The 27,784-nt window shown below is 30.9% G+C and overlaps 4 protein-coding genes across 6 annotated transcripts; 3 read left to right on the top strand and 1 right to left on the bottom strand.

The window, feature by feature from the left end:
• Positions 1-1,663: 1,663 nt before the first annotated feature.
• On the top strand, positions 1,664-9,257 carry LOC113516063 (frizzled-8). Of its 2 annotated transcripts, XM_052900860.1 has the most exons (3): positions 1,664-2,155; positions 3,350-3,525; positions 7,051-9,257. In XM_052900860.1, exons 2-3 carry the CDS (start codon positions 3,387-3,389, stop codon positions 7,689-7,691), a joined length of 780 nt encoding a protein of 259 aa, XP_052756820.1. In that variant the 5' UTR covers positions 1,664-2,155; positions 3,350-3,386; the 3' UTR covers positions 7,692-9,257. The 2 variants fall into 2 exon arrangements, with proteins under 2 accessions (XP_052756820.1, XP_052756819.1); XM_052900859.1 differs by having other exon boundaries at positions 1,664-3,525.
• A 1,233-nt stretch (positions 9,258-10,490) lies between these two features.
• LOC113516009 (transcription factor A, mitochondrial) lies at positions 10,491-15,213 on the top strand. 2 transcript variants are annotated; one of them, XR_003402221.3, is made up of 6 exons: positions 10,491-10,672; positions 11,377-11,584; positions 12,187-12,345; positions 13,017-13,210; positions 13,620-14,011; positions 15,026-15,213. XR_003402221.3 is itself a non-coding variant. In XM_026900341.3 (5 exons), the coding sequence occupies exons 1-5, from the start codon at positions 10,599-10,601 to the stop codon at positions 13,729-13,731; spliced, it is 747 nt and encodes a 248-aa protein (XP_026756142.2). In that variant the 5' UTR covers positions 10,491-10,598; the 3' UTR covers positions 13,732-14,194. The 2 variants fall into 2 exon arrangements, 1 of the variants encoding a protein (XP_026756142.2); XM_026900341.3 differs by lacking the exon at positions 15,026-15,213 and having other exon boundaries at positions 13,620-14,194.
• Positions 15,214-16,239: 1,026 nt separating this feature from the next.
• Positions 16,240-17,865, bottom strand: LOC113516122 (uncharacterized). Its single transcript, XM_026900494.3, has 3 exons — positions 17,738-17,865; positions 17,456-17,589; positions 16,240-17,383 (listed from the first exon to the last, which is right to left on the bottom strand). The coding sequence occupies exons 2-3, from the start codon at positions 17,565-17,567 to the stop codon at positions 16,806-16,808; spliced, it is 690 nt and encodes a 229-aa protein (XP_026756295.2). The 5' UTR covers positions 17,568-17,589; positions 17,738-17,865; the 3' UTR covers positions 16,240-16,805.
• A 648-nt stretch (positions 17,866-18,513) lies between these two features.
• LOC113516044 (chromatin assembly factor 1 p55 subunit) lies at positions 18,514-27,728 on the top strand. The gene is made up of 10 exons (XM_026900387.3): positions 18,514-18,675; positions 18,789-18,966; positions 20,399-20,514; positions 21,185-21,389; positions 21,743-21,817; positions 22,246-22,428; positions 22,922-23,039; positions 23,312-23,442; positions 24,164-24,341; positions 25,139-27,728. Exons 1-10 carry the CDS (start codon positions 18,654-18,656, stop codon positions 25,229-25,231), a joined length of 1,299 nt encoding a protein of 432 aa, XP_026756188.2. The 5' UTR covers positions 18,514-18,653; the 3' UTR covers positions 25,232-27,728.
• The last annotated feature ends 56 nt before the right edge of the window (positions 27,729-27,784 follow it).

Genomic DNA, 27,784 nt, shown 5'->3' with positions numbered 1-27,784 from the left:
TGTTAGCCAACATGTGTGTTGGCGGCAGAGCCCGGATCAAACAATCGGGCGAGCGGGCAAACAAGAAATGTTTGGGCTATCGCCACTTTCGGTGCTGTTCAAACAACACTGCTGTTTGTTCAAGTGCCAGTGACACGCCACTGCGGGTACCTTGGTCCACCTTTATTCGACCTCTTTAAATCCTATAAACATCCCATTACCGGTTGGGAGACTCGTTTTTAGGGACGCGATGCAGATCACAAGAACATGGTGGTCGGATCGAAATAAGGCGACACTTCGCTCGCACGGAATGGATTTACCTGTCAGAACTTTAACGAGCTAAGTAAGGGTTGACAAAGGTTATAATTTAGGAGGAGGTATTATAGTCAACATTTTTAAGAGGTGTATTACAGGGTATAAGTACACTAAGTTGTAATCCAGTGATAGTATTGAGAAAACTAAACAAACACGTCAACAAACATAGTCAAAAATCTATTTTTTTATGACATTCAAAATGGCAAACACGTTGACTGCTCACCTGACGGAAAGCGGTAACAGTCGCGTAATGAAATAAATAGCACCATGGACATTACAGAATACACTATTATGCCCATAGTTGCCATTCTTGAAGACTAAGGTGTTATGCCTTCGTACTGTGTAATTTCACTGTTATATCCTGCTATATATGCTATATACTGTTATATCCAACTTAAAGCATAACTATGCAAGCGCAGCTGCTTTATGGTGGATATACGAGGTTTGTCCGGAAAGTACGTATAAAAGTTTTTTAAAAATTTTATTTTACAATTATTCAGGTAAATCAATTTTATCCCCTTCAAAGTACTCCCCCTGTGACATAATGCACTTGTGCCAACGCCGTTTCCACTGTGAGAAGGCTCCTTGAAAGTCCTCTGGTTGTAGGTTTCTCAGCTGCCCCGTCGTAGCTTTTTTTATCTCATTTATGTCCCCCAAATGCCGCCCCCGAAGTACCAATTTGGTTTTTGGGAACAAGAAGAAGTCACACGGGGCCAAATCCGGCGAATAGGGGGTGTTCGGTCACCGTAATGGAATTTTTACTCAAAAACTCACGGACAACAAGAGAGGTGTGGGCACCACAGAGGAGCGAGAGGGGCGTTGGATTCTTCACCACGACAATGCCCCTGGCATTGTCGTGGTGAAGAATCCAACGCCCCTCTCGCGCCAATTCTGGACGAACTCGTGCCACACGAGCTTTGAGGCGTCTGAGCACATCGACGTAGAATTTTCCATCAACTGTCTGGCCTGGAGGGACGAATTCTTGATGGACAATCCCCCGAACATCGAAAAAAACAATCAACATTGTCTTGACATTTGAGCGGGATTTTCTTGATTTTTTTGTTCGTGGTTCCCCGGATGTCTTCCACTCTTTGCTTTGGGATTTTACTGTTCTGAGATCGGCAAAAATTTCACGGCCATTCTTGCCGAGTTTCGAGAGAAACTTGATTACGACGCGCTGCTCTTCAACGGAAGCGGGCTCCATGCCGACGGGGTTTCGTTAAGAGGTAACTTCACAGATGGCGTGACAAGCCAGTTCGCACCGCACGGCGGTCAGACCAGAACTGAAGCATTGTTAGGGACATAAGGAAGGGATCCTGCGCTTACCTGGCCTCCCCACTCCTCTTTCTCGCATTCCAGAACACTTTTATACGAACTTTCCGGACAGACCTCGTACTAATGGTACCTTTATACCCATGCAGACCATGTTAAATGTTTTTTCTTCTCTACATTTTACACAGCATCATCTAGTCCCAAACTAAGCACAGCTTGCACCATGGATACTACACAACTAGATATATAGATCAATAGAATAAATACTGTAATATTTTTTTTGCAAATACATAGATATTATACATAGAAAACATCCAAACCAATATAAACAGATATAGGTATTCATGAAAACAATTTTTTTCTTTGTACGGAGATCGATTTAGATAGATAGATAGATAGATAGATCGTTTATTTGTTTGTTACTAATCACACACAACATGTACATAAGAATAGATAATACATAAACAACATAAGATTTATAAAATTGTGTTATTATGTGTGATCTGCAGCAATACAAAAAGGTCGAAGCTCAGCGTGTAACATTGTTCAAGGAACAAAACACTGATTTTCAGCTTTAACCCATTTGAGGGTACGTGAAAATAATAATTAAAATAAATATAAAATAAAAAGAGCAATATTTTTGGTGATTGTCTGTGCAGTGTGTGTATAATAAAAATAATGTAAATAGTTCAGAGTATAATTTGATATAATTTTAACTGAGTGGTAAGGATAAAGCGAAAAAAAAAAGAAAATATTAATAAGAGAAACATGGAAAGAAAAAAAAAAATTAAAAATCATTACATGAGTTTGCAACCGCTAGCCAAGAAATTTCTGTGGAATGCCTAAAATTTGTTTTTTTAATAAGTATTCTTTGTGATGTTTTTTAAAACTTTGTACGGTAGATTTCATAGTAGTCCAGTGTATAGTGAGACCACCAAAAAGGTCATAATATAAAATTCACTTTGATTTTTACCATATATCAATCTTCAAATCTCTTGCAGGATAAGCAAGGAGAACCGAGTGGCAAATACATCACAAAACACACACACACACACACACACACAAAAATACATCTCTTGTTTCCTGGCCTTTCATAACTTGACTTTTATTTCACTATTGTTTCGTAAATGTACTACAAATACATATACATTAATTAATATTGTTATTTTAATGTAGGGGAATGTTCTTTTAGTTCACCTGCCTTCGACTGTTCATGCAGTACTTAAATAATCGTTTTCTTTATTGACTTTTTAATTACTTTAATCACCACCTAGAAATAAACATCAGAGACATCGACAGACCTTTCCAGAAACCATAATAACTCGCTATGTATTATATCTATATAATGCTTTTTATACTTGGTATATTTATTACATAATCTTGGCAAATTCTTCGATTAAATATTTAGTTTAATACCGAAATCATTAGGAATTTTCTGTTAGTGAAACTGATTATTTTCTCCAAAGAATTATAAGTTAAAAATGACTACTACTACTAATTGGAAAGCTAGACTCACCATTTTAGTGTGGGAGGCTCAAAATTTTTAGTCATTTATTGATTCATATATACGAGTACCTATTCCTTTGAAAAAAAATGTACAGTTCCTTGTTTACAGTACCTTCCCTTTCAAAAGAGTTGTATCTAGTCATTTCGTTTTATACGTAAAGTTGTCGAATTATTATTAGAAGCTCTAAATTTTGAGGAATGGGTATTCGAGAAAATGTAAAATAATAAAAAATATAACAATTTCAGTGTGTACAACATAATATCTCTTTATTTCTAGGTGGGTAGTGGTAGCGGGAGCGTGGCGCGCGAGCGTAATGCGGCCTCCATCTACCCCTGGGACAGCACGCAACGACCGTCACTCCTCGCTGCTACAGTTAGCAGCGTGGGGTGTGCCGGCTGCGTTGGCCGCCGCTGTTCTTGTAACTAGAGATGTTGACGCTGATGAACTTACAGGTGAGGCTCATAATCATTATCTTGGTTCTCTTCCACCTTGACTTGCTTCCATCCCTACGTATCACCATTCACCGCTGCCCTACCAGAGTATACTTATAGCGCAGACGGATATAACATTCCATTATCATCTTTTAAACCTTTCCAAATGGTTGTAGAATCAATTATCGTACTAATTTTTTCAATTCATTTTTTTTTAATGGGGGAAGAAGATAGAATCCTGGATATATTGTTAACAATGAGATTGTTACACCCACACTAGTAATCCCTTTCCTCTTATCAATTTGTATTAATATAAGTATTTTTCATGTACTAGTCTTTATCCGTGACTTTGTCCTCGTGACCGGGTCATACCGAGATGGACCGAAAGAAAAATATTAACCTGTCCATCTCCATTCCAAATAGTAGGTAAATTTATAAAAACATTTGTGATGATTGGTTGAGGCGTTAAAGTACCAAAAGATACCAAATAAAAAACGATTAAACAAGCAAAGATCTTCGCTTTCATCTTTATAACATTAGTAAGGATTGATCATATTTTACATAAATATATAGTGCAAATAACGCAATATTTATTGATATATTTTTATTCTGTTGAACGCTTTAAGGGCACTGTACTTTAAGACTTCTCCAGATCAGGAGGTAGTATAACACTTTTTATTTACTTTAGTAACAAGTTCGACGCTTTATATGGAGACAGCTACGTCCATGATCCATATAACGCCGATTACTGTATAACACTAGTTATGACAACAAGATTGCATCGAATTTCATTAAACCTCGTGTGATCAAATTTCTCTGTTTGTCTATCTATTAGGTACATGGATAATTTAGATACCAATGGTTCGTTACTCCTGAAGCTTTACAGGTCAATTAATATATTTTTTCCTGGTTAACGAATACATCCTGGTCATGCAAAAGAAATCACAGGTATAAATACTTCCATAATAATTATTTAAATATAAAAAAGTCCCAATTTTTCCAAATTATGATTTCAGTTTAAATTAAATATAGATTTAAATAAAATTTATAGATAGTAATCAAAACGATTTTTATGTTGGAATGGTGTTAGTAGATACCTATGTATGTCCGATAGCGTGCTATCGAACTTATGGAATATTCAGAGATTACACGCTTATGTATCCTATTATCTGATGTTAAACTGCTTACCCGCGATCGCTTGGGATATAATACATTATATCCACGATTAACATTGCTCACATGAAAATAATCGAATCCACCATTCACCGTTTTCGTTTTAGGCATTACAATATTTGTATACGTATCAACACGACGGTTCTACCAATTTCAATATGCTTCAAAACTTAAAACCTTCATATTTCCGGCTAAATAATACCTTTATAATGTAGATCAATCGATATATTCCAAACCTTATTATCTACATATGCTTATAAAACCATAATAGCTCTGATCCTCGGTTTATAGTCCTGTGTCGATTGTGTAATTGGCGGCTTTTTCAAAGCGATTGAATCTTATACGAGTGCTCAGGAGCACGCATTCATACCAAAGGCATTGGGAATTGTATAGAAATACCATGGTGCCCCATGTATTGTAAATACATATACGTCCCTAAAATCGAAATTCTCTACTGTACCTACTAACTTGTGTAGAATTTTATGGTACAAGATAGTTTAGGCAATTTTTTTACTTTTTTTACATGCTCAATTTTGACATTGTGGTATTAAGAGTTTATAGGCCACTAACGTCAAATACGAAGGAGTGATGTGAGTTGCCAAGTCTGATGTTACTTTATAAAGTTACTTACTGAATTTGTATTTGCCTTTGCAGTGAACCTAACACTTGACATTTCAACTATCGAATTAATATCAAACGAGTAACATAGACACAAAAAAATATTGATTTGTAAATTCTCTATTTTAAAATAATTTAAAAACTAATTTAGAATCAGCGGCTACATAAAAAACTCGACGACATCTCTCACACACTGTTTAAATAATTTTCACGTAAGTACTTATTCTATAAATAACAACGCTGCTTTGTCATAAGTATATTTAATTTTTTATCAAACAAATCCCTTATCACGTAAGCTGGAGACGATTAAATCCTAATTTAGAGACAAGCATCCTCTTGTAAAATGCCGCACTGATAAGTTTTACTAAAATAATAATTAATATAACTAGGAATTAACATTTTAAATAATTATGTCGTCTAGATATGTTTTTCGGCTTGATAATATTTTCTTTGTTCTTATTGTTGATATAGTGGTACTTAAAAAAAAACAGTAGTAGAGTACATCACTGTCTTATCTATTTCTACTGCAATGTGTGCATTCTTGTCTTTTCTCATTCAGTATCCGTAAAAAATCAACTGCTATGTCCTGACAACTTTCATAACCATCTTTATCTATTATATAACACTTTTTTAATTTCTTAAATTTTAATACGTTTTTCAATTGCAGTAATAAACTAAGAATATAGTATGTGATGCAATCATCAAAATATATTTAAAAAAATCTGTTGCTAATATCCTGCTAGCTTTTAATGGACACCTATGCCTATTTAAAAAATAATCTATTATTTTTTAAATTACGAATTTTTACCGATTGGAATACATTGATTAAATTACTTACAAAAACAATGAATATAGTGTGATTTTTTATAGTTTCCACTGTGTATTGTATGCGAATAAAGCAACTAAACATTTTTTTGTTCCAACCTATAGGTTTTAGGTATATGAATGGTTAAACCCAAGAAATAAATCCTTTAAATTTTTCATTCATTCATTAACAACCTATCCTTCCATTTCCCTCTACTTTAGATATTCATTAAGATATTCGTAGTATAATATTATTTAAGTATGTAGGTACTTGAATAATATATCAAGTGTTTGTATTAGGTATGTGTGCTCTTCCTAACATGCCATAAAATACTTCGGCCAACACTATAAAAACTTGAAATATAAATTACTCGTTAAGCTCTGCTCAGAGTACAAGTGAGAATATATGACACAGTCAACATAAGCTATATTAATAAAGTTATGTTAATTGGCCTCGAAGAAGGGTCTATTCACTAAAAGAATCTACTATGTCAATGGTCAACACATACAGGTACTATATAACAAATGCATTTTAAGTTAATATATAGCGAACAATACAATAAAAGCAAGGGTAATGCCACATCAACCGATTCTCAGGCATATTGCATTTTCAATCGTGCCACAAGAGTATTGTATTTTTATTTTTATTATTTCCACTTCCATTATGGTGTCCGAAAGAAATGCTCGACCATTATTCGAGCCGTTAAATACGACACCTTCCCTCCTCGCACGCTCATATTTCAATTTTAAATCGGCCTTTTTAACCTCTGCCTTATTAATGCAAGCCTTTTTTCTCGCCGTATGTTTGTGTAGGTGTTCGCTTTGAGAGTTGCTTTAGTCGAAACGGAATGTTATTCAACTCGATATGAGCACTCTTATAACAATCCATATCCGCAAAAGCCTTACATCTATCGGTATGCTCATTTCACTGTAATCTAATTTCTTTTCCAGGTACTTGCTTCGTCGGTAACCAGTCTAGTAAATCTTTACTAGCTCTGGTCATCGTTCCGGAGGCGATATGTCTACTTCTCGGATCCCTGTTTCTTGCATCGGGCCTACGAGCTGTTCTTCGTCGGCCTGCCCCTGTACCAGCACCATCTGTCCTCTTGAACGCCCCACCGCAACCAGTAACAGATCAGAGCTTACTACGATTAGGAGCATTCGCGGCATTATATGCAGTCCCATCGGCCTGCATACTAGCTACATGGATGTACGAATATGCATGGAGAGACTACTGGTTAGCAGCTCCCGTGCCATCCTCTGAACCGTCAACGCACCCGCGTCCTGCATTTTGGGTGTTCCTGTTCAGAATATTCGCATCACAAATATTGGGCGTCATGGTCGCGGTTTGGATAGCGACGCCCCGTTTAAAAGCTTTGTGGCGGATGATAGCTGGGCCGAGAAAACCACCATTGGCGAAGTGTCCGTCCGGCCCGCCTCCTACACCTTTAACCCTACACTGTTACGCCACTCATCCGCACACGTTGTCACGATCACAGATCCACAAATATGCGACTTACCGACCACCACAACAACATTCGTACAGAAAGCCAAGACATTACCACTATTCAGCTGGTGAGACTATCCTATGACCGTATAGTCAACCATCTACTCAGGACTAAAAGACATTTCAATTATAAAGAGAGCCCTCTCTGATCATGCATTTATTATTTATGATAATTACTTATAATAGATTATGTTTCAATAATCTACAATAAGTTTAGAAGTGCCATTAATATTTTTTTAAAGTGTTAAGGTCATATTGACTTGTTGCTTTAAATTTGATGTCGTCAGTGTTGTTTTTGGAAAGAGTTTGCCATCTTTTGTCCAAGGAAACAGTTCATAATGGACTTTAGTAAATATGTATATAAGTTTTATATGTGCTATAGATGTATAGCGACTTGTATTAAGTATCTAGATATTATTTCACAGACTGTACAGTAGCATAATTTGACAATAATTATAAATTAAATAAGTGAATGAATGTAATGTGACTAAGATACGAGTATACCTACATATGTAAATATCAAATAAGTATAAGGGAAAGATTACACTTGTGGACAAATAGATCTTTTTGTATAAAAATTTATTTAATTTTTATAAGCAATTATCTAAGTTAACTATCTATACATAAAATACTTTTTGTGTACCTATTTTAATGATAAAAGAAGGTAATTATGAAAACGTTTTCTAAAATATGTTTAGGTAAGACTAAATAAAAAAATCGATATCAAGAACAAAATAGTACCTACCAAGTTCCAAGAATAGGTACCATCAGCACCGAAAGTTGATAACACACAAATTATTGAAAACTGAATAAAATCTTATAGCATAATTAGCGAAAAAATTGGATGTACATAAAAAAAGTTAAAATACATTCTACGATGTAAATAGAGGTAATATATACTGGTCGTATTCATGAACTTGTATTGCCGACCACACTTGTTGTGAATATTAATGATTTTTCATTGGTTTAATTTATAATATTAGAACACGATTTTGTAAATAGAATCTGTAGATAGACAAAAATCACACCTGGAAATAAGCTGCACTATATCGCCTAATGTACAAATGAATATCGATCACAATACAAAAGAAAATATATAATTTAGAAGTTAAATATTCTATTTTTAATTAATTTAATTACTTTGCGATTCACTTGTTAATAACGCGGCCGTGGATCATGATCTGGGTTTTTGGCCCAATATATTTTTACTTACTTCAAACTGCACTTACAGTGAAATATATTAGGTAAAAAGGAACAATAAATAGACTATCTAAGAAACTGTCAATAAGCAAGAGTCATAATAAAATTTACAGAGGTGTTCTTAATTAGCCTCCACTTTAATTTATTCGTTTGTTATGCGATATGTTCTTTATTTTTTCAGTATTAATAATTTTGTCACTGCTGAATTATTTTACAAAGCAAAATTATTAAATAATCATTAGCCATCTATCCCACCATTATTGTTAAATCTATGGCATTAAGCATGATATTTATAATTATAATATTTAATAGTTTATTTAAACAATGCGGTAGGTGAATCAGAAGCCGCTTATTGCCAAAATAGTATTATACTGTAAATAGGCAAAATGAGGTCCTATGTTTTGTAAATAAACTAATATAAGACGAAATAAAATATGTGTATACAATTAAATTATATTTTATTTAATCTACTACCACACGATGTCCTTTCACAACGGGCTATTTAAGTGAGTGATAATAGATGAGAATGAAGTCAGTCAGTGAAAATGAGGTCAGACGCCCCATCATGACCGATTCACCAGAAATTAATCACGATGATTTTCAGAACATGAGAGATGAGGATGAAAGAAAGTCAATTTATCCATTATAACGAATTCAATAGGAATTAACCACGATGGTTTCCAAGTGGAAGTGCGTGGAGGGCGACTTAATAAGGTATATAAGGGAGAAGGGATTTTTTTGTAATGCGGACTACCAGTCCCATTGCTAGCAATATACTCTGTCAGGTCGATATCCACTTATTCCCCTCTAGAAACCATTGTCCTGAATTCCAGGTGTATTCATCACAATGGATGACTGACTTACATTTTCATTCTCACCTATCATCCCTTACTAGTGTCCCACCAGCGTATACCGTTAGCGCAGACGGAGTTACCATTCCTATAACATCCATTAAAAAAAAATAGGGTATATTAGTATTACTAGTAATGTAGTTGTTAGATCCCATTACTAACAATCTTTTTCTCCTCCTCTTACTATTCCATTGCCGACCACAGAAAAAAAGTATTTCAATATATAACCTTTTATTTGAGCATTGTTCACTTATATGAGACGATTGAGACAATTTAGGGCTAAGGATATCCGAGAGACAAATCTTGAATGACGTTGCTGTTTAAAAGTACCGTCAGTATTTTATCGTGAGAAGCTCAATCTATCAATATGAATCTATATATAGCAACTCGAAATATCTACAAAAAATATAAGTAAAAATATTTTTCTTTCATACTTGTTTGTATAGGATTCCTTTGCATAAAAACGTTTAAAAAGATAAATGACATTGACAATTTGAGTTTTATTTGTCAATTGCTTACAATCTTGCCAACAATTCAATTCAATTGCTAGATCAATGTTGCCAACGTAATTTTTTTAATGTTAATCCACATTTGAATATTATAAGATCAATCACAATTGTTTTATGTATGAAAAACGTAATCTAAAATATTTAGTATTCTTTTTTTGTTTTTTATTTGAAGTTTCGGTGTACATTTTGCTGCTCTATTAGTCAATATTTTTAAATTTCTCTAATAAATAGAAATATTATATAATAATTTATAAAATTTTTAAATAAATTTTTAAGTTTATTAATGTAGCAATTTTTTAAATGAGATTCATTAGAATAAAAACCTGACAATAATTTGGCAACACAGCACTACTGTTATTTCTTGAGAAAATTTGAGTTTGTTATACTTTAGTTTTATATTAATTCGATGAAGAAATAATTGAATAACATAAGATGTCTTCATTTACACAATTTAGCCGTTTGAGTAATTATATTATTGGTAACTACAAAGCTGTCGTACACGGAAGGTATATACATTTTATTTTAATTTTAGGTTATGACGCTTACCTCATTCAATGTTTACCTTTGTTTGACTTATATTTATTAACTATTTTTTTATTAATAACTACTAAATGAAAGAAAATATGAATAAACCACATAATAGCGTAAATAATAAAATCATAATTTTTAAATTTACTTAGTACCATTAAAATTTGCGCGTCAACAGTCAACAAAAAAATGTTGGACGAGTTTTTAACGCTAACGCCGACGCGCCGTAAGCGCGGGAGGTCAAACTATAAAAAGTCTGATACTACGACCTAAGGGTATCCATTGACTACTGATTTTAATGATATTGATAACAAAATTGTAAATGACTATTAAATGAATAAAAAATCTCCTAAAATATGTAAACAACACTTAAATCATAAGTCAGCCTCTGAATTTATTAGTGAATCTGACGAATTTCTCATTATGATAATAAATTCTTTAGAAAGTATCCATATCCAAGAGAATAAAATCAATTATGAGAATTTATTCCCTTACAGTATACTTTTTTCTATATATTATATAATTATTAAAAAAGTGAAATGGTAAACTATTAAGCACTCCTAGTTGTCACTAAATAAATAAATTAATAAGGTCATAAAGGACAATCTTTTATTATATTTATGTACAATATTATTTACTTATTATTAATATTGATTAATGTTACTCATTAAATAAATTACAGAGCAAACTGGTTTACACCCCAAATATGTAATTACACAAGGAAATCTGCTGAGGAGAAACTAGGCATAGAAAAACCAAAGCGACCATTGACTCCTTTTTTCAAATTCATGACTCAGATGAGATCTGCATTACTTGCTAAGAATCCTGGCATCACTTCTAAAGAGGCAATAGCTTGGAGCTCCAAACATTGGCAGGAGTTAGATGCTGCGGTATGCTTGACAGAATTCAGCAATTTTATACTCTTTTTATTTAAAATATTCTGTTTATAATAATGTTGTATGCTTCCATTCTATCTCATTATTATGTTAATATAAGAGGCAGTTAAATAAATAGAAAAATAAATATACAAACTAAGATTCTTTGTCAAATAAATTTAACATATCTACTACACATGACATGTTTGTTAAATACATTTGATTGGGGCTGTTAAAACTTCATGATTTATACAAAATTAATATATTATGATTCATCTAAAGTAGCATCTTTATTTTAATATATAGAATTAAAGACACAAAAACAGATTTTTGTTCTTTTTTTTATGTAAACTTAAAATTAATGCTTAATTTACACAAAAAAAAAACAATTCTAATAGTAATTTTTTTATAGTTCTCTGGCCCTTTTTGAATGCAAATTTAATAAGAATGGTAAACAGAAAACTCAGCTACTGCTTTTTTCAAATATTTAAGTGAACATAAATTCTGTAAATATCACAAAGTATATTTTGCTTATTGATGTTAAAAATAAAATTTGTATCTATAACTGAATACTTACTTGATAGTTGTGTTCCTTAACTTAAAATATTGCATTCTAGACCAAAAATAAAATGGTAAAGGAATATGAGAAAGATATGGAGGATTATAAAAAAATTAAGGAGATCTATGAATCTTCTTTAACTGAACAACAAAAGGCAGACATTAAGAAATTGAAGGAAGAAATGACAGCTGCCAGGGAGAAGAGAAAATTAAGAGCAGTAAGTTTTTCTAAATGTTACAAAATTTTAATGTGAATAACAATAAATTGTGTCTTAACTTGTATAGAAATAAGAATATCAGTATATTTATGCATAATATAGATAGAGTCTCCCTGTCACAGAAGATTTGAAAATTTACATTTATTAACAATATGTATTTATGTAACTTTATTTATGTGTATAATTAGTCAGTAGGACTGCACAGGCAAGGTTACTATCCATTTAAAGATTTAAGTAATGAGCATATTTATTTTTTATTTTTATATGTAGCTGTAAATTTAATGAAGGCAAAATAATATTTTGTGTGTGCTATTATGTATTTTGTAGCACAGGTATATCTTTGAAACAAAACCTATTTTAACCGATTTCAAAAATAGGAAGTTTTTAATATGGTGGTATATTTTTTGTTTATTTCCTCATCTCCATCAGTTAATTAGTCATTAATTTAGATTATTTTTTTATCTAAATGGTTATACTTTTGGTCCTATTGAAATTTTATCAAAATCAATTCAGTAGTTTAATTTCAAAGTAATTGGATTTTTTAAATCAAAATAATTGGTTTTGTTGTAATTGAAATCAGTTTTAATAAACACATTCTTATTCTATTATAGTTGACTAAAACAGACATATATTCTTCTGTATGTCATAATATAATGTTTGTTTACTTCCAGGAATTCAAAGAATTAGGTCGTCCAAAAAAGCCAATGTCATCTTATTTTCTATTTGCACAATCAAGAAGAGATGACTTTCATGGAAAAAATATGAAAGAGTTTCAAGAAAAAGTAAAAGCAGAATGGCTTAAACTATCTGACAATGATAGAGTCAAATATGAAAAACAGGCTCAGCAGCTTATGGATAAATATAAGTTAGTATTAATTTGAGAATATAATTTAAGTTATTAAAAAAAAAAAACAATAATGTTCTAATTAACTATTAAACTACTTGTACTATACAAGTATTAAACTGTAGTTCATTACAAGCTATTTTTTTTATATTCAGTGACACATAAATTATTTTTCTATACTCTGTGAAGGTGGCAAATAATTGTACAGCTCATCTGGTGGTAAACGGTTACTGTAGTCAGAGGATGCCAGCTATACTAGAAGTGTCACATGCATATTACCAACCCTAATTCTTAATTCATTTTGAAGAACCTCGGCAGGGAGCCTATTCTATTCAGATAGCAGATGAACACCAATGTTATTATCAACTAATTCCAATTGTATTTTGGTCATAATATGTAAGACAATTTCAATCATATCTGTTTGTTACAGAAAAGATATAGAAGCTTGGGAATTGAAAATGATCTCTATGGGGCGTACAGATCTGGTGCGTGCGAAGCCAGTACGGGAAAAGAAATCAAAGAATACAGAAAAGAAACAATAGGAATTCGGGTGCTCTGACAATTCAATTGACTCGAATAAATTAGAATTAAAACCTAGTAGTAAGAGTAATGATTTTGTACAAAGTATTTCTTATGAAACTCATAGTTCCACTAGTCCAGAAGCATCAGATAATAAAAGTAATGAAACTATAACTAGTTCTAGTATTAATGTTTCTAAGAAACAAGAGTCAAAAGAATGTCAGAGCACGGGTGAAAAGGATGGAACTCAGTCCAAAAAAACTGAGTCAGCAAACGATCCCACAGTAGATAACAGCAAACAAAGTAAGACAATAATTAATAGTATAAAAAGTTTCTTTAAGAAGTTTTAGTTTTGTTTAGTATCTCATTTTGATTGCTTATTTAGATCTTGTTATTTTTTATTTGACATAGGTACCTATTATATTGTTAATGCATTCTATTTTTTCATAAGTCTTTAGTTTTGAAGTAAACTTATTGTAATAACAATATTTTGTTTTATTTAGTCTAGTTGATTTAGTTAGAAAAATGAATAATGGACATACATTTTTCTGTCATTTTTGCCCATTATTTTGTTTACCTCATTTGTAATTTTTATATATGCATCCATAATTTTTTGTTATAATGTAATAGTTTTACCTTCCATAATTTTTTTAACGGATGATAATCGAATAGTAATGCCGCTTGCGGTAACGGTATACGCTGACGGGGCATGACAGTGACGACGGGTAGGTGAGAATGAAAGGCAGGTCAGTTAGTCTATCGTGATGAATAAACCTGAAATTCAGCACGATAGGTTTATTGCTAGCTATGGGACTAGTAGTCCGCATTATTAACGATCCCTTCCCCTCCACCTTTCATATTCCAAGCGTATAGAGTAACAGATTGATAAGGAAATGATTTCGGTGCTTTTATAACTAATATTCTCGTTGCTGACAATGGAGATAGATACTGTTAACTATCTTATAGAGTTACAACTACCGTTATTAAACTACTAATTTGTGAATAACCATCTATTAATATATTACCCTACCTACCATTACTACTCTAGATAAATGTCTTGATATAAATGTAGGTAGATAAAGAAAGGTATCATAAAAATATATTTTTACTCTTTTTATTGTATCGGATTATTAAGATATTTTTTTCTTCAGAACATGTCATGTTATGCTTCCGTCCCCTAGTCATCTTTTAGGTATGATGACTTGTTCCTGAAGAGACCTGTAGAACCTTAGAATTTCGACATGGGAAATATTTATTTTTCATAATATTTATCTCTACTTACCTACATAATATTAATAATCTTGAATTTAATTACAGCTCGATTACTAACCAGAATATTTAATGATCTACATGGAAAGAAATAAACAAGAAAAATCTTTAAACCATTTTTTTATTTCAAGTGTTATAAAATATAATTTAAATAAATGTTTTATATTTGATTGACCTTTATTTTAAATTAGATTTACTAACAATTCGAATTAAGCTGATAGATTAAGCTAGTAACAAAACATTATATCGCATAATTAGGTATATAATTTGAAAAATATTTTACAATATTTTATTGGAATTTTGGCAAATAAATCATACCAGCTTAATTCTGTATGTACCAACACTACTGACTACTTTCATAAGTACTACAATTATATTGGTTGTGAATTTTTTTAATTGTCATGTATATAACATGATATTAATCTAAAGGTAACCGAAATCGATATAAAGATTTTAAATAACGTAAATAATTTGGTCTACAAGTGTGACACATGGTTCTTATTAATTTGTTCACATTTTTTTTAATTTCATGAGGAGTATAGAAAAAAAGCTCTACTGTATGAATATTCTAAATTAGTTTTTAATAAAATGTACCGGGCATACATGTTTACGAATAAAGGTTATAATGGTGCACCATGAAATATTCAAGGCAATAACTCCTCAAACTTGTACTTGGAATTATATACAGGTGATATTATAATGATAAATGGATAGGTTAATTTGAGATAATATTCACCTTATATTAATATGGAAAATATTTATAAATATAAATCACAATATCTCATTTCAGTATATATTAATTCTTAATTTGAAAGACTTCATAAATTTTATTATTCTTTAAATTAAACAGCTATTAATTGTCCACTGCTGAACAAAGGTCTCCCCCTATTGGAGGTTTGCCAGTAGTTGCCATACTTGGCAGAGAGGTTGGGAACTGCAGTTAAGCTTTGGTGATATTTTAAATAAGTAAGCAATTATTATATAGAATGTTTTTCCTTATTGCTCCATTATTGTAATACCATGAGACAAAAATAACTTGATTATATGAACTTTGGTGTATATTATATAAATATATGTTGCAGAGGTTTGGTTAGGTTAGTAGAACACCTTTATTTTTGCATTACATATATATTATATAATCCTCTATCACTCAAATGAATGAGAATTATTTATTGTAAATGAATTCAATACCTAATGCAATCTTATTTTACAGTTATATATATGTACTTACTAGAAAATATTATTTCATAGGCCTTAATAGAATTACATATATATCAAAATATTATTATTATACAGAGCATAAAAATAGTTTTAATTTGGCAATTCATGCATTTCTCCAATATTTACAAACACACAGTTATTTCACATTTCATAATAAAAGAAATACAATCATTAAAATGCAAAATTATAAATGTTAACAAAATAGTGACTAATGATATATATATATATATATATATTGGTTTGTCAACATGTCCACACTACATTCTGCCTATCCCTCCATAAAGGAGCTGAGTTAAAGACAGTATGTACATGTTAATTTATAAACTAAATTTTACTTGTGTAAATAAAATGCGAGCATATAAAGTAATATAAGTTCTTGAGCAAATGTTAATTTGAACTAAAATTTGAAACTGTTGCTATTTACAAAATGGTACCTAGTTTATAACTAAAATGGCAATATGTGACTAAAACGCACACATGTCACGTCTCACTTACATAAAAAGGCACAAGCAATCAAAATTACGGAACATTCTTGTCAGATCTAGCTTACTATTGTTAGAAATGATCAGTCATTATAATGCCCGCATTTTGGGGTACCAAGTAATTATTATGTCACAAAGTTTTTCGTTAATGTAATATAAAGCAATTGTACACAAATAGTAGTGAATAGATATATACACATATCTTGGAAAATCACACCAACCCATTGTGTGATACTCAATACCTTCTGTAGTCTATCAGCCTGCTGAGATAAACCATTCAATAATAAAAGCATATTTGCAAACTTTGAATTATTCTTTGTTGGGAAAAATAATTGTTTAGTAATAACATATATAGCAAAAGGGAGAAACATATATGTATTATCAAGAGTTATAAAAGACAAACCATATAAGAGTTGTATGACTAGGGATAAAAACACTATGTCATATTTATAGATGGTCAATTGATCCCACACTGTTAACTTTTGGGCTGTCTCAGGCAGTGATGACCTTAAAGCTGCTGATTCATGCTCATTAAAAACATCTGCGTCGCCAGTTGCATCAGTGTCAGGATTTGTTGACAACAAAGCAAAAGTTTCTGGCTCTACAAGAAGCAATCCATTATTAAGGGAGGATTTACTGGAACTCTCTGGTGTTATTGAAACTTCGTAGGTCTGTTCAGGAACTGGGCTTCTAACTGGTGACACTAGAATAGAAACGATAAGTTATTTTTTTTTAATAAACAAGCAATGTAAATGAATGAAACAAATGTTGATACCTTTACAACATTCGTCGCTAGTCTTTCCAGATATCAGCTGGAGCCTGTTATGAGAATTTTCTAAAATCCTTTTTCTGCGAGCTTCACGACGTGCTGCTGCAGCATCAGCCATAGTCACGTTTTGATTTTGATCCCTGAATTTAAAAAAAAAACAAGGATTTTTCTTGTTTCCAGAATCGGAATCACAACACAAGCGAAAAATTGTGTATTTCCCTCAGAATTTTATTTAAATGTGTTAATTTTTTGGCATACACATATAATTAAAATTTATTATTATTTTACCGTTTGCACTTTTACTAAATCTTGATAATTTGATTTGATAATTTTGATATGAAAGAAAAATGTGTCATCATATCTTTAGTTGTTGTCACCGTGACATCTATAACCAAATGACATTGACATACGACGACAGTAACTAGAATGATTATGATATGATACATTTTATTTTAATATATATATATTAGCTGTGACTTAATATTGCAAATACTAATGATTTCGGAGCAAATATTGTTAATTTATGGAACCGTAAATAGTCAGATTCACATATTGCAAAAGCAAAAAATTTACTTCTATAATATAAAAATAGAACATTTCTATTTAATACACAAGTTATGTATAATATTAAAGTTATTTAATACTTAATATTCTTTGTACGGTATTATGACTACTTTAAGTACTTTATTATTACGTCTATGATTAATACCTAGTAGACAATCTACTTTGGTAATATTAATTAGCTAATTAAATACTTTAGTAACTATCTAAGTTTATTATTTATTTTTCTATAGATTGCGATGTAGATGTTTTAATTATTCCCGACACGAAAATAGCCAATGATATTAAATTGTTCTAGTAACACTTTAGAAACGCTGCACTGTTTCCGTTTTAAAAAGATACTAATAAATTGTAAAAGTAACAAAATATAAAAATTATTAATTATTTAAAAGAAAATTAGGAGAGAATATAATTATAATATTATTATTATATTCGGTTTTATAATATAATATTAGACTGATATTTGAAAATATAAAGAATAATTAATTGATTGGAGAAGGCAACCGGAAGTTTGTCTGCTGACGGCGGATAGCAACGCCGACCAAGGAATTTCGTTGTTTGGCGCCTTTTAGGCCGGTTCTTTTAGTAAAATTGTTTTCCAGATACTATTTGGTGAAAATAATTGACACATATTTATTTTAAAATGGGTGATAAAGGGGATGGAGGTAAATATATGTACTCAAGTCCACTATATACAATTCCATAAGCGATAAAAATTCTTGACAGCTTACCTCTGTTTTTTGGTTATCGTACTTTATTCCTTTGTATCTACTTATAGAAACCTTTGACGATGCTGTTGAGGAGAGAGTTATCAACGAAGAATATAAAATATGGAAGAAAAACACGCCATTTCTTTACGACTTGGTAATGACACACGCTCTTGAGTGGCCTTCCTTGACTGCTCAGTGGCTTCCAGACGTGACCAGGCCTGAAGGGAAAGATTATTCTGTGCACCGGTATGGTAATTGCTACTAATAATCTAAATTGTCGTTATCGTAACAATCATTATTTTTGTAATTTACAAATATTGTTTGGCTACGTTTTTAAATATCTCATCATCTTCCTACCCTTATCCCAATTATTATTCGGGGTCATAATATTTTTCCCTTCCATTCTTCTTTATTCGCAGTTATTTCCGCATGTACTCCCATTCTGACCATTTTAAACACTACATAAATTTTTAAATGTTTTAAATATCTAAATAAATATATGCATATTATGATACTTATGCCATAATTTCTTATATTTAGATACTCAGTCTCGGAATACATGCTTAGGGATAGAACTCTGGGAAGGTGCCATTGAAAATCAGAACAAAATAAAAACTTATAAGTCATCTGCAAGGGCACCTCTGTTCCACTCATGTTTCTCTAGTGAAGTAGCTGTGCATGGCTGTTTTGGTTTAAAGATGTGGATATGACAATGAACTTACAGGGTATATTGTCATAAGCCCATAGTCGTCAAGAATGGCAATGTATGATGGATAAAATAGAATTTTCACTCCTATTTCACATTGTTCCTTCATATTTATTCCTAAAACTGCTTAGTATTTTTTATTCACACAAATTTTTTATTTATATATTATATAAATTTTTTATTTTTACTTTTTGAAAAGAACGACAGCTGAGTTTCTTGCCCATTCTTCTTGGCTGAAATTGCATTCCGAATAGATGATAATAAAAAGAATTCCTGTTCAAAAATGCTTAAATCTAAGTTTACTTGAATAAAAATATTTCTTATTGCCAGACATTGTAATGAACTTTATAAATGCTTGTTTGCTCCAATTTGAGATATAGGATACCAATATAAAAAAAAAATAGAACAAGTTGTTGGTTGTAGGTTGTATAATAATGTTTGCAGGGACATCAGCTAATAGTAATATATTATTAAAATAAGTAATGACAAAGGATCACAAATTTATTTCAAAACTAGTCAAACTTTTTTAATCTAATTACATATAAATTAAAGTGGTAGTTATTACATTAAAAAATAATGTGTGCTTACTAAACTTAACAATAAAATAACAGGTTAATATATAAACAATATGCTGTCATCACAGTAAAATGCTTAGTTTTTATTTTTCATCATATGGATTTTATTCTTATCTGCATAACTATTCTAGTTAATGATAAATTATTAGCTCTATGTTAGAGTGACCATGGAGATGAGACACATTCTACTGAGCAGCTAAATGTGTTGATGCATATGCAGGATACATATCATACTAAATATTTTTAGCAAATTATTAAATAAAATTAATGCTAAGAAAAAATGGTGATAGGCCCACTTCTATGTTACATTTAAACAAGTCCATCTACTCATTTCACATTGTTCATGGAGTTTGTATTAAATACATTGTTATTAATCTGTATTATGTTTTGAATTTAGATTAATTTTGGGTACACACACATCAGATGAACAAAACCACCTACTGATTGCTAGTGTTCAGCTGCCTAATGAAGATGCTCAGTTTGATGCCAGCCATTACGATAATGACAAAGGTGGTGAGTATCTTTTCCCTATAACCTAATATCTAAATTTCAAATGAATGTACAAAAATACAAATAAAAATAAATATATTAGGATAGCAACTACAAAATGATTGACCAAACATTGTACATTTTGTTTTTTTACACATCTTTCGAATTATCCTGCTTTTACAATGGCATATTGTGTTTCAATAATTGTCAATTTTGGCATTCTAGAATTAAAAAGGAGTAGTGATGCTTTGTAATCTTAACATGGAACACTACATTTGTTTCCAAGTAAAATTTAATACACAGTAGAATAGAATAGAAATAATCTTTATTCAAATAGACTTGTTTACTAGCTTTTTTTAAATCATTAGTTTTTTTATGATTGTACTGCATTGCGATTGTAGTATCCTATGCATTATCCACAATGTTTATGAGCCATGTTCTAGTTCTATTAAACTGTTATGACAAATACATATTTGTCATCATGTTTATACCGCCATAAATCAAGTACCAGTAGAACTGTTATGCCTGTAGGGATAGACAATCCTTAAAGAATACTGTTAGATAACATATATATTGTAGTATATTTTATATTTTGGCCATTGTGTTTTTCATGTTTATATCAATGATGATAACACCATGGAACAGACTTCGTTAAATATTCCTAGTAATAAAAAAACAAATACCTTTTTTTCAGAGTTTGGTGGTTTTGGATCTGTATCAGGCAAAATTGAAATTGAAATCAAGATCAATCATGAGGGTGAAGTGAATAGAGCTCGCTTTATGCCCCAGAATCCCTGTGTTATTGCCACCAAGACCCCTTCATCTGATGTGCTGGTCTTTGACTATACCAAACACCCATCAAAACCAGAGCCATCCGGTGAATGCCATCCTGATCTAAGGTACAAATAAAGATGTAAAAATATTGATATTACTACAAAAACATATAAAAAATATAATTTTTTTTCAAAATTAAGTCGTCTTTATTCAAGTAAACTTCTATAGTAAATATAAACTTCAACTCTTAACACTAAAACACATGTTGCAAATATGTTTGTGTTTTCTTATAATGCAATAAGTATTTTTGTGAAAAAAATTGTTATGACAAATACACACAAAAACGTGATGTTCAATATATATAAAAGTTGGTATTAACATTACTGTACAGGATGCATGTTTAGTATTATATTTTATTACTATCTACTATCATATTTGACATGTTTGTATATTTTATATATTCTTATTATATTTGCAGATTGCGTGGTCATCAAAAAGAAGGCTATGGGTTATCATGGAACCCAAATCTCAATGGTTATCTTTTATCTGCCAGGTAAATTTAATTAAATTAACATTGCGTTTAATTATAATACGATTTATTTAGGTATTTGATTTATTTATTGTATTTATTTATGTAGGTAGTAAGTATTTTTAAGTTTCAAGTCTTGTCAGAGGTTTAAAATCATTGAAAATTCTGATTAATATAAATTTATAATTGAATTAAAAATGTTGTGTATTATTAATATCGACTTATACCATTTTAAATATCAAGGATGGCTAACTAGTTTCAAACTTGATAGGCAATTACAAAATTAGAATTTAGAGTATATCTTATACAAATAATTACTGCATTGTATGACTCACGATAGTTATATGTATCTGCCCTTTTTATATGCAAAAGAAACATATATATAGAAATAGAAACCAATACCTACACAATGTGAATCTAAACATAAATAAAAACTATGTTTTATTTGTCAGCGATGATCACACAATCTGCCTATGGGATATTAATGCTACCCCTAAAGAAGGAAGAGTAATCGAAGCTAAGTCAGTGTTCACTGGCCATACGGCGGTCGTTGAGGATGTCGCTTGGCACCTATTGCATGAGTCTTTATTTGGTTCTGTTGCTGATGACCAGAAGCTTATGATATGGGACACCAGGTAAATTATTATTTATGTAATTATGTTATTGTACATTTTCAGTAGCAGCGTGGGTTCTTTACAGAAAATATAAAACAGCCTATGTTACTCTGAGGAGATATAGCTTTCGCTAAAATTGGTCGAGTACTTTTTGAGTTAAATTGTAAGGAACAAAAAATTATTAATTTTCCTTCCTCGTTATACATATAAATTTACATTGGTACACTACCTAAACATTCGGATCCCTACCCTAAGAGATAGACATAAACCATCGCGGATTTTTTTTTTGTAGACTTTAAGGTGTATAATAGTGTAGTACATTATTTTGATCTATTTTATAGGGTTCAGTCAAGGTTTGCATTGTAAGCGCAAAAAATGCCTTCACATTAGAAGTCTCTATACAAATATTTAATTAATATACTAATTAATTTATAGATATGGGAATATAATTTGGGTTAGGTTAGTATAATATTTTTAAGATATGAGTATTAATTTAACAAATTTTCATATACAGATGTAATAATACGTCCAAACCATCACACACAGTAGATGCTCATACAGCAGAAGTAAACTGCCTAAGCTTCAATCCTTATTCAGAATTCATATTGGCTACTGGCAGTGCTGACAAAACTGTAAGTATTTACATATATCTTGTCATATTTTTATAAGAGATTAATTAATTATATTTTTTTGAAAAAAAAAAAATGGCTTAAATCATCATCGAATATAAAGCAAGGAGTAAACCATATTAATTGCAAAAAAAAAATTAAGATTGGTTCAGAACTGATGAAAAGATAAAAGAAAATAACTGAATTGGGAACCTAATACTTTTGTTATTTAAATAATAAATTTAATAATTCAATAATGTCACACTGAATTTTAACTAATTGTACTATTTCAACAGGTGGCATTATGGGACTTGCGAAACTTGAAACTCAAACTACATTCATTTGAATCACACAAAGATGAAATATTCCAAGTGCAATGGTCACCGCACAATGAAACTATCTTGGCTAGTAGTGGGACAGACAGGAGGTAAATATTTGAATTTGTTATTATAGATAAATTTTACTTATATCTTATAAGATAGATTATGTGTATGTAATATGTTAAAATCTTTCTCTCTCTCTCTCTCTCTCTCTCTCTCTCTCTCTCTCTTTTACAACCTATTGAGGTCCATAAGCTGATGATATTATTTCCAATGCCTTTATACTATTGCAACTTTCATAAGCAAACAAATTGACATTTTACAGGTTTATTAATTAACTAGAGTTCGTCTCATGGCTTTTTTTCACCTGATTACAAAATCTTGTTCAGGGCATCATATATTTTGTATCTCCTTTATAAGAATGCACTATATCAATCATGAGTAAGTTAATATTCTTTTCTAATTTTTGGGTAACTGTGACCACAATCTTTTGTAAGGGTCGGATCTGCACCTGGTGATGATTAATTGTCTTCCATTCCCATGAGACATTTGGCAATTCTCAGTACTTACTTAAATTATAAAGAGGTAGACAGATAGGCTTATATATGTTACCCAGGTGGCCTATTAAAATATTAATTGTAGAAAATATCTAGTAGTACATGTTGTTTATCTTCCTGAGAATTGACATGTGAATGGTACTATGGAGACAGTGTATTCTGTGCTGACAAGTTCTTGTCTATACCTTTCGTATGTGGGCAGACACTTGTTTGCTATTACAAGTCCAATAAAAAAAAAAGAAATAATAATAAGATTTATCTATCATTTCAGACTACATGTGTGGGATTTATCTAAAATTGGTGAAGAACAAACTGCAGAAGATGCTGAAGATGGTCCACCAGAATTACTGTTCATTCATGGCGGTCATACTGCCAAGATCTCTGATTTCTCATGGAACCCTAATGAACCTTGGGTCATCTGTTCCGTCTCAGAAGATAATATTATGCAGGTAACTTTAATAAATAATAGTAATGTAGGTCCAAGGAGCTAGAAATTAAATTCCTTTTTACACAAGCGGTTCAACTATATATAATTGCAAAATTAAATCTTAGAAAAATAATCGTAGGAGCACACACAATTGTTCACTTGTCGTCCATCTTCTACTTTCACTCTCCAACCGTTCACCACCCCCACTTCACTCTACATCAGTCATCCTTCCTCATATTCCAATCTATGCATACAACATTCACTTTTAACATACGTTCCGTTTCATACCAATCCCACAGTAGTAACAGTTTCCAATGACCATAATATAAAATTGTTTACTAAAACATAGTTAAATTAATAAAGCTCCAGCCAGTGTAAAATCTAACGATCGTGGGTTATGTGATAATAGATGAATAATAAAAAATTCAAACGTATTCCAAAAATTAAGATGTATTCCAAATGTAAGTTATTCTAGCTTTGTCTATAGTGTATATACTTGTGTATGATAATGGGAATTTTATGAACTTCCTATATTTGACATTTTCGACAATCAATTTAATTTCATCCCGAAGTTGAAATAATTCACAATACCCTTAATGTCGAGGGCTGGCGGTCGACAGTTTTTACCAAGTCTGCTATTGACTCATTCCCCGAACTTAGTTTTATAAAAATGAAACTGTCGAGTTAAAAGTTTTCGAATAATAAACAAGTTGTCGCCCTATCTAATGGAAAGTAGTAACCGTCGCTTATAAACAGAAACACCACTATGGACATAACGTTTATGATACGTTTATACTTAAAACATATTATTTGTTAAAGGTGTGGCAAATGGCAGAGAACATATACAATGACGAGGAGCCTGAGACGCCTGCCTCAGAGCTAGAGACCGGCGTCAACGTGAACCACGGCTAGCCGCCGTCCGCCAGCTCTTCGCCAAGGCCTGACGATGCACTCATGGACACCGCACGAGTGAACGTTACTGTCCCAGATACAGACATGATGGAACTATAAACTTCAAACAGCTGTGTAGACCAGTGTTGTACAGTGAATGACATTATTTTCATTTGTTTGTAAATTTACATAATATATTTCTTATGCTTACTTATTTTAGTATTCTACATAACTATTTGATTTACTGTTGTCGACAGCCAAGGCTTATTTCCCTATTAAATATTTGGATCAACCTGTCCTTTGTGAAGATATTTACACAATACTAATTTAAAATTGTTACAATTTATAAATTTTATTTATATCAGTAATCTGTAAATTGTGAAATTTAATTTAAATTTAATAATTTAAAAGCTAAAGGCAATATTCTAAAGCACTGTGTGTAATAAATAATACTGTAAACACTGTCTACATTAGTGTAACTTGTCATAGATTGTTTGCAAGTGTGCAACATTAAGGACCTGGGTAGATGAGGGACGTAAAATTATCGCATATAAATATCGCTTATAAATTTACTGTTGTATGACACGGTACGATATTATCATCATGTTATACTAAAAAAGTAAAAGCATTTGACTTAAGATTTTCCATTGACAATTATGCAGTATGTGTCCATGATATAGTCTATGAAAAGCTACAATATTTCATACAGTAGCAAACATTCTGCTTTCCTTATTACTTAATGAATATCTTACCGTGTTATTGCTATTAATTATGTAGAAAATAACCAAAATCTCTTATTGACATTTTAGATAATGTAGCTGTTTTCTACATAGTTAACTTCATCAATAGGCATAACGCACACGAGTCCACGATAATACCTTTGCAAACATATCCAGAAATATAGTTGTCCCCTGAAAAAAGTGCCTCGTCTGCACAGGACCTAGTGTCTGTGACAGGGCTTTGGTGTTTAGTCAATAAGTGAATGTTGATTTGATGTTGCAACTGTTTTGTACCGCCTCCCATATTTCTGAAAACACTACAAAATGAAATACTATTGTTTATAACAGCAAATGTCATTTTTATAGTGTGTCACAAAAATTTATGGAATATCAATGCATAATAATTTCATGTTCCCATCAATATTAGTTTCATCTGCTAAGATCCATTTAAATAATTTACATTAGAACTGTTATTGATGTAAACTTGGGTGTTATTGTACATTTTGCAATTGAAAGTTGCTATTATAAATCTGATTATAATGGAATGGGGTCAATGTTAAGTTATATTTGGGTTTACCCATCTTTTATGTTTTACTATAACATGTCATAATAGGAGAGTAACATATTAAGAGTTGATTTTAATTTTGCTCTCTTATTGTGGTTTGACAATATTGTCTGATAATAAAATGGAATGCGCAAAGACTGCGAAAAAATATACCTGTTTTTATAATATTTTTCACACATCTGGAATATATTTGTTTAGTGATTAATTTTTTAAATGTTGAATTTAATATAATTATCGCCTCCTACATTATATAGTATGCTATTATAATGGAAATTATTTTGATACGGGTTCATTTCTGATTTTTAGTTCTCTATACATATAAAAATAATTTTATCAAAGTTCGGTATATTTTTATTTTCTTAACACATTTAAAGTTGGAACAAAAAGGAGATCTTTTGTTTACTTTATACTAATATAGGAATTGGCAAGACGCGTTAAAAAGCAGTAAGACGACTACAGGTCGACCGGTTTTTGTTCATGTTGCATTTTGTTATACAGTCAAAAATTTATTTAAAATTGCAATTTGTGAATTGGCTTCAGTGACAAATTTATTTTACATACAATAATACCTATTCATTAATCAATAAATTATAAATTTTTCTTTAAAACTATTATTTTATCTATGGTTTAGACAGATTTGTATGATACTTTTTTAATTAAAAAGTTTTGCTAATTCTATCATAATATTTTCATAAGAATTCAGTTGGTTATCTTTATTTTTTATAAAAAATATTCTCCATTCTGTTCTATTATAGATGTATTACAAAACTTATTGGATAAAACTTTACACTTTTGTGGTTGGCGATACATAAATGACGGTGTTCAAAGTTTGTGGCAATGGATACACTTGGTTAAGTACGTGGTTTTGATGCTATGAAACCTCAAAATGTATAAATATCTAAGTAATTTTTTTTTCTTAATAATGTTAAACATTCTTCTGTCAACAATGGATAATGCAAATGATAATTAGATGTATTTTAGAAAACTGAACGAATATTATTTCTTATTTTTTTAATTTATTTTAAAACGCACGAAAGTGTTTTTTTTTTTTTTGTTGAATTTTGAACTTTTCGTCTCTCATGAAGTTGGTCGTTCCAAAAATGTCCAATTTTATGAAAGTAGTATAATTTGGTGACATAATCGACTGAGGGTATTTTATAATGCTAAAGCAGTAATGAAAGTAATTTTAAGCTGTGCTAATAATAATATGATTAAAGTTATCGTAATAATTGTATATGGCCTTTTTATGATACCTGCAAATATACCTACTTCGATGAATTACAATAAAAT

This window comes from Galleria mellonella, unplaced genomic scaffold, assembly GCF_026898425.1.
Source record: "Galleria mellonella isolate WM207_F2 unplaced genomic scaffold, CSIRO_AGI_GalMel_v1 utg718, whole genome shotgun sequence".
NCBI classification, from domain to species: Eukaryota; Metazoa; Arthropoda; class Insecta; order Lepidoptera; family Pyralidae; genus Galleria; species Galleria mellonella.
Note: the sequence above shows the minus strand (reverse complement) of the source record. Positions and strands in the feature narration are given on the sequence as shown.

Coding starts and splice junctions, on each gene's coding strand:
- LOC113516063 (XM_052900860.1), top strand. CDS start 3,387: ATGCGGCCTCCATCTACCCCTGGGACAGCACGCAACGACCGTCACTCC. Junction 3,526..7,050: donor TGACGCTGATGAACTTACAG/GTGAGGCTCATA, acceptor TTTCTTTTCCAG/GTACTTGCTTCGTCGGTAAC.
- LOC113516009 (XM_026900341.3), top strand. CDS start 10,599: ATGTCTTCATTTACACAATTTAGCCGTTTGAGTAATTATATTATTGGT. Junction 10,673..11,376: donor AAAGCTGTCGTACACGGAAG/GTATATACATTT, acceptor AATAAATTACAG/AGCAAACTGGTTTACACCCC. Junction 11,585..12,186: donor GGCAGGAGTTAGATGCTGCG/GTATGCTTGACA, acceptor ATTGCATTCTAG/ACCAAAAATAAAATGGTAAA.
- LOC113516122 (XM_026900494.3), bottom strand. CDS start 17,567: ATGGCTGATGCTGCAGCAGCACGTCGTGAAGCTCGCAGAAAAAGGATT. Junction 17,384..17,455: donor TAGCGACGAATGTTGTAAAG/GTATCAACATTT, acceptor TTTCTATTCTAG/TGTCACCAGTTAGAAGCCCA.
- LOC113516044 (XM_026900387.3), top strand. CDS start 18,654: ATGGGTGATAAAGGGGATGGAG. Junction 18,967..20,398: donor AAAGATTATTCTGTGCACCG/GTATGGTAATTG, acceptor TTTTGAATTTAG/ATTAATTTTGGGTACACACA. Junction 20,515..21,184: donor TTACGATAATGACAAAGGTG/GTGAGTATCTTT, acceptor CCTTTTTTTCAG/AGTTTGGTGGTTTTGGATCT.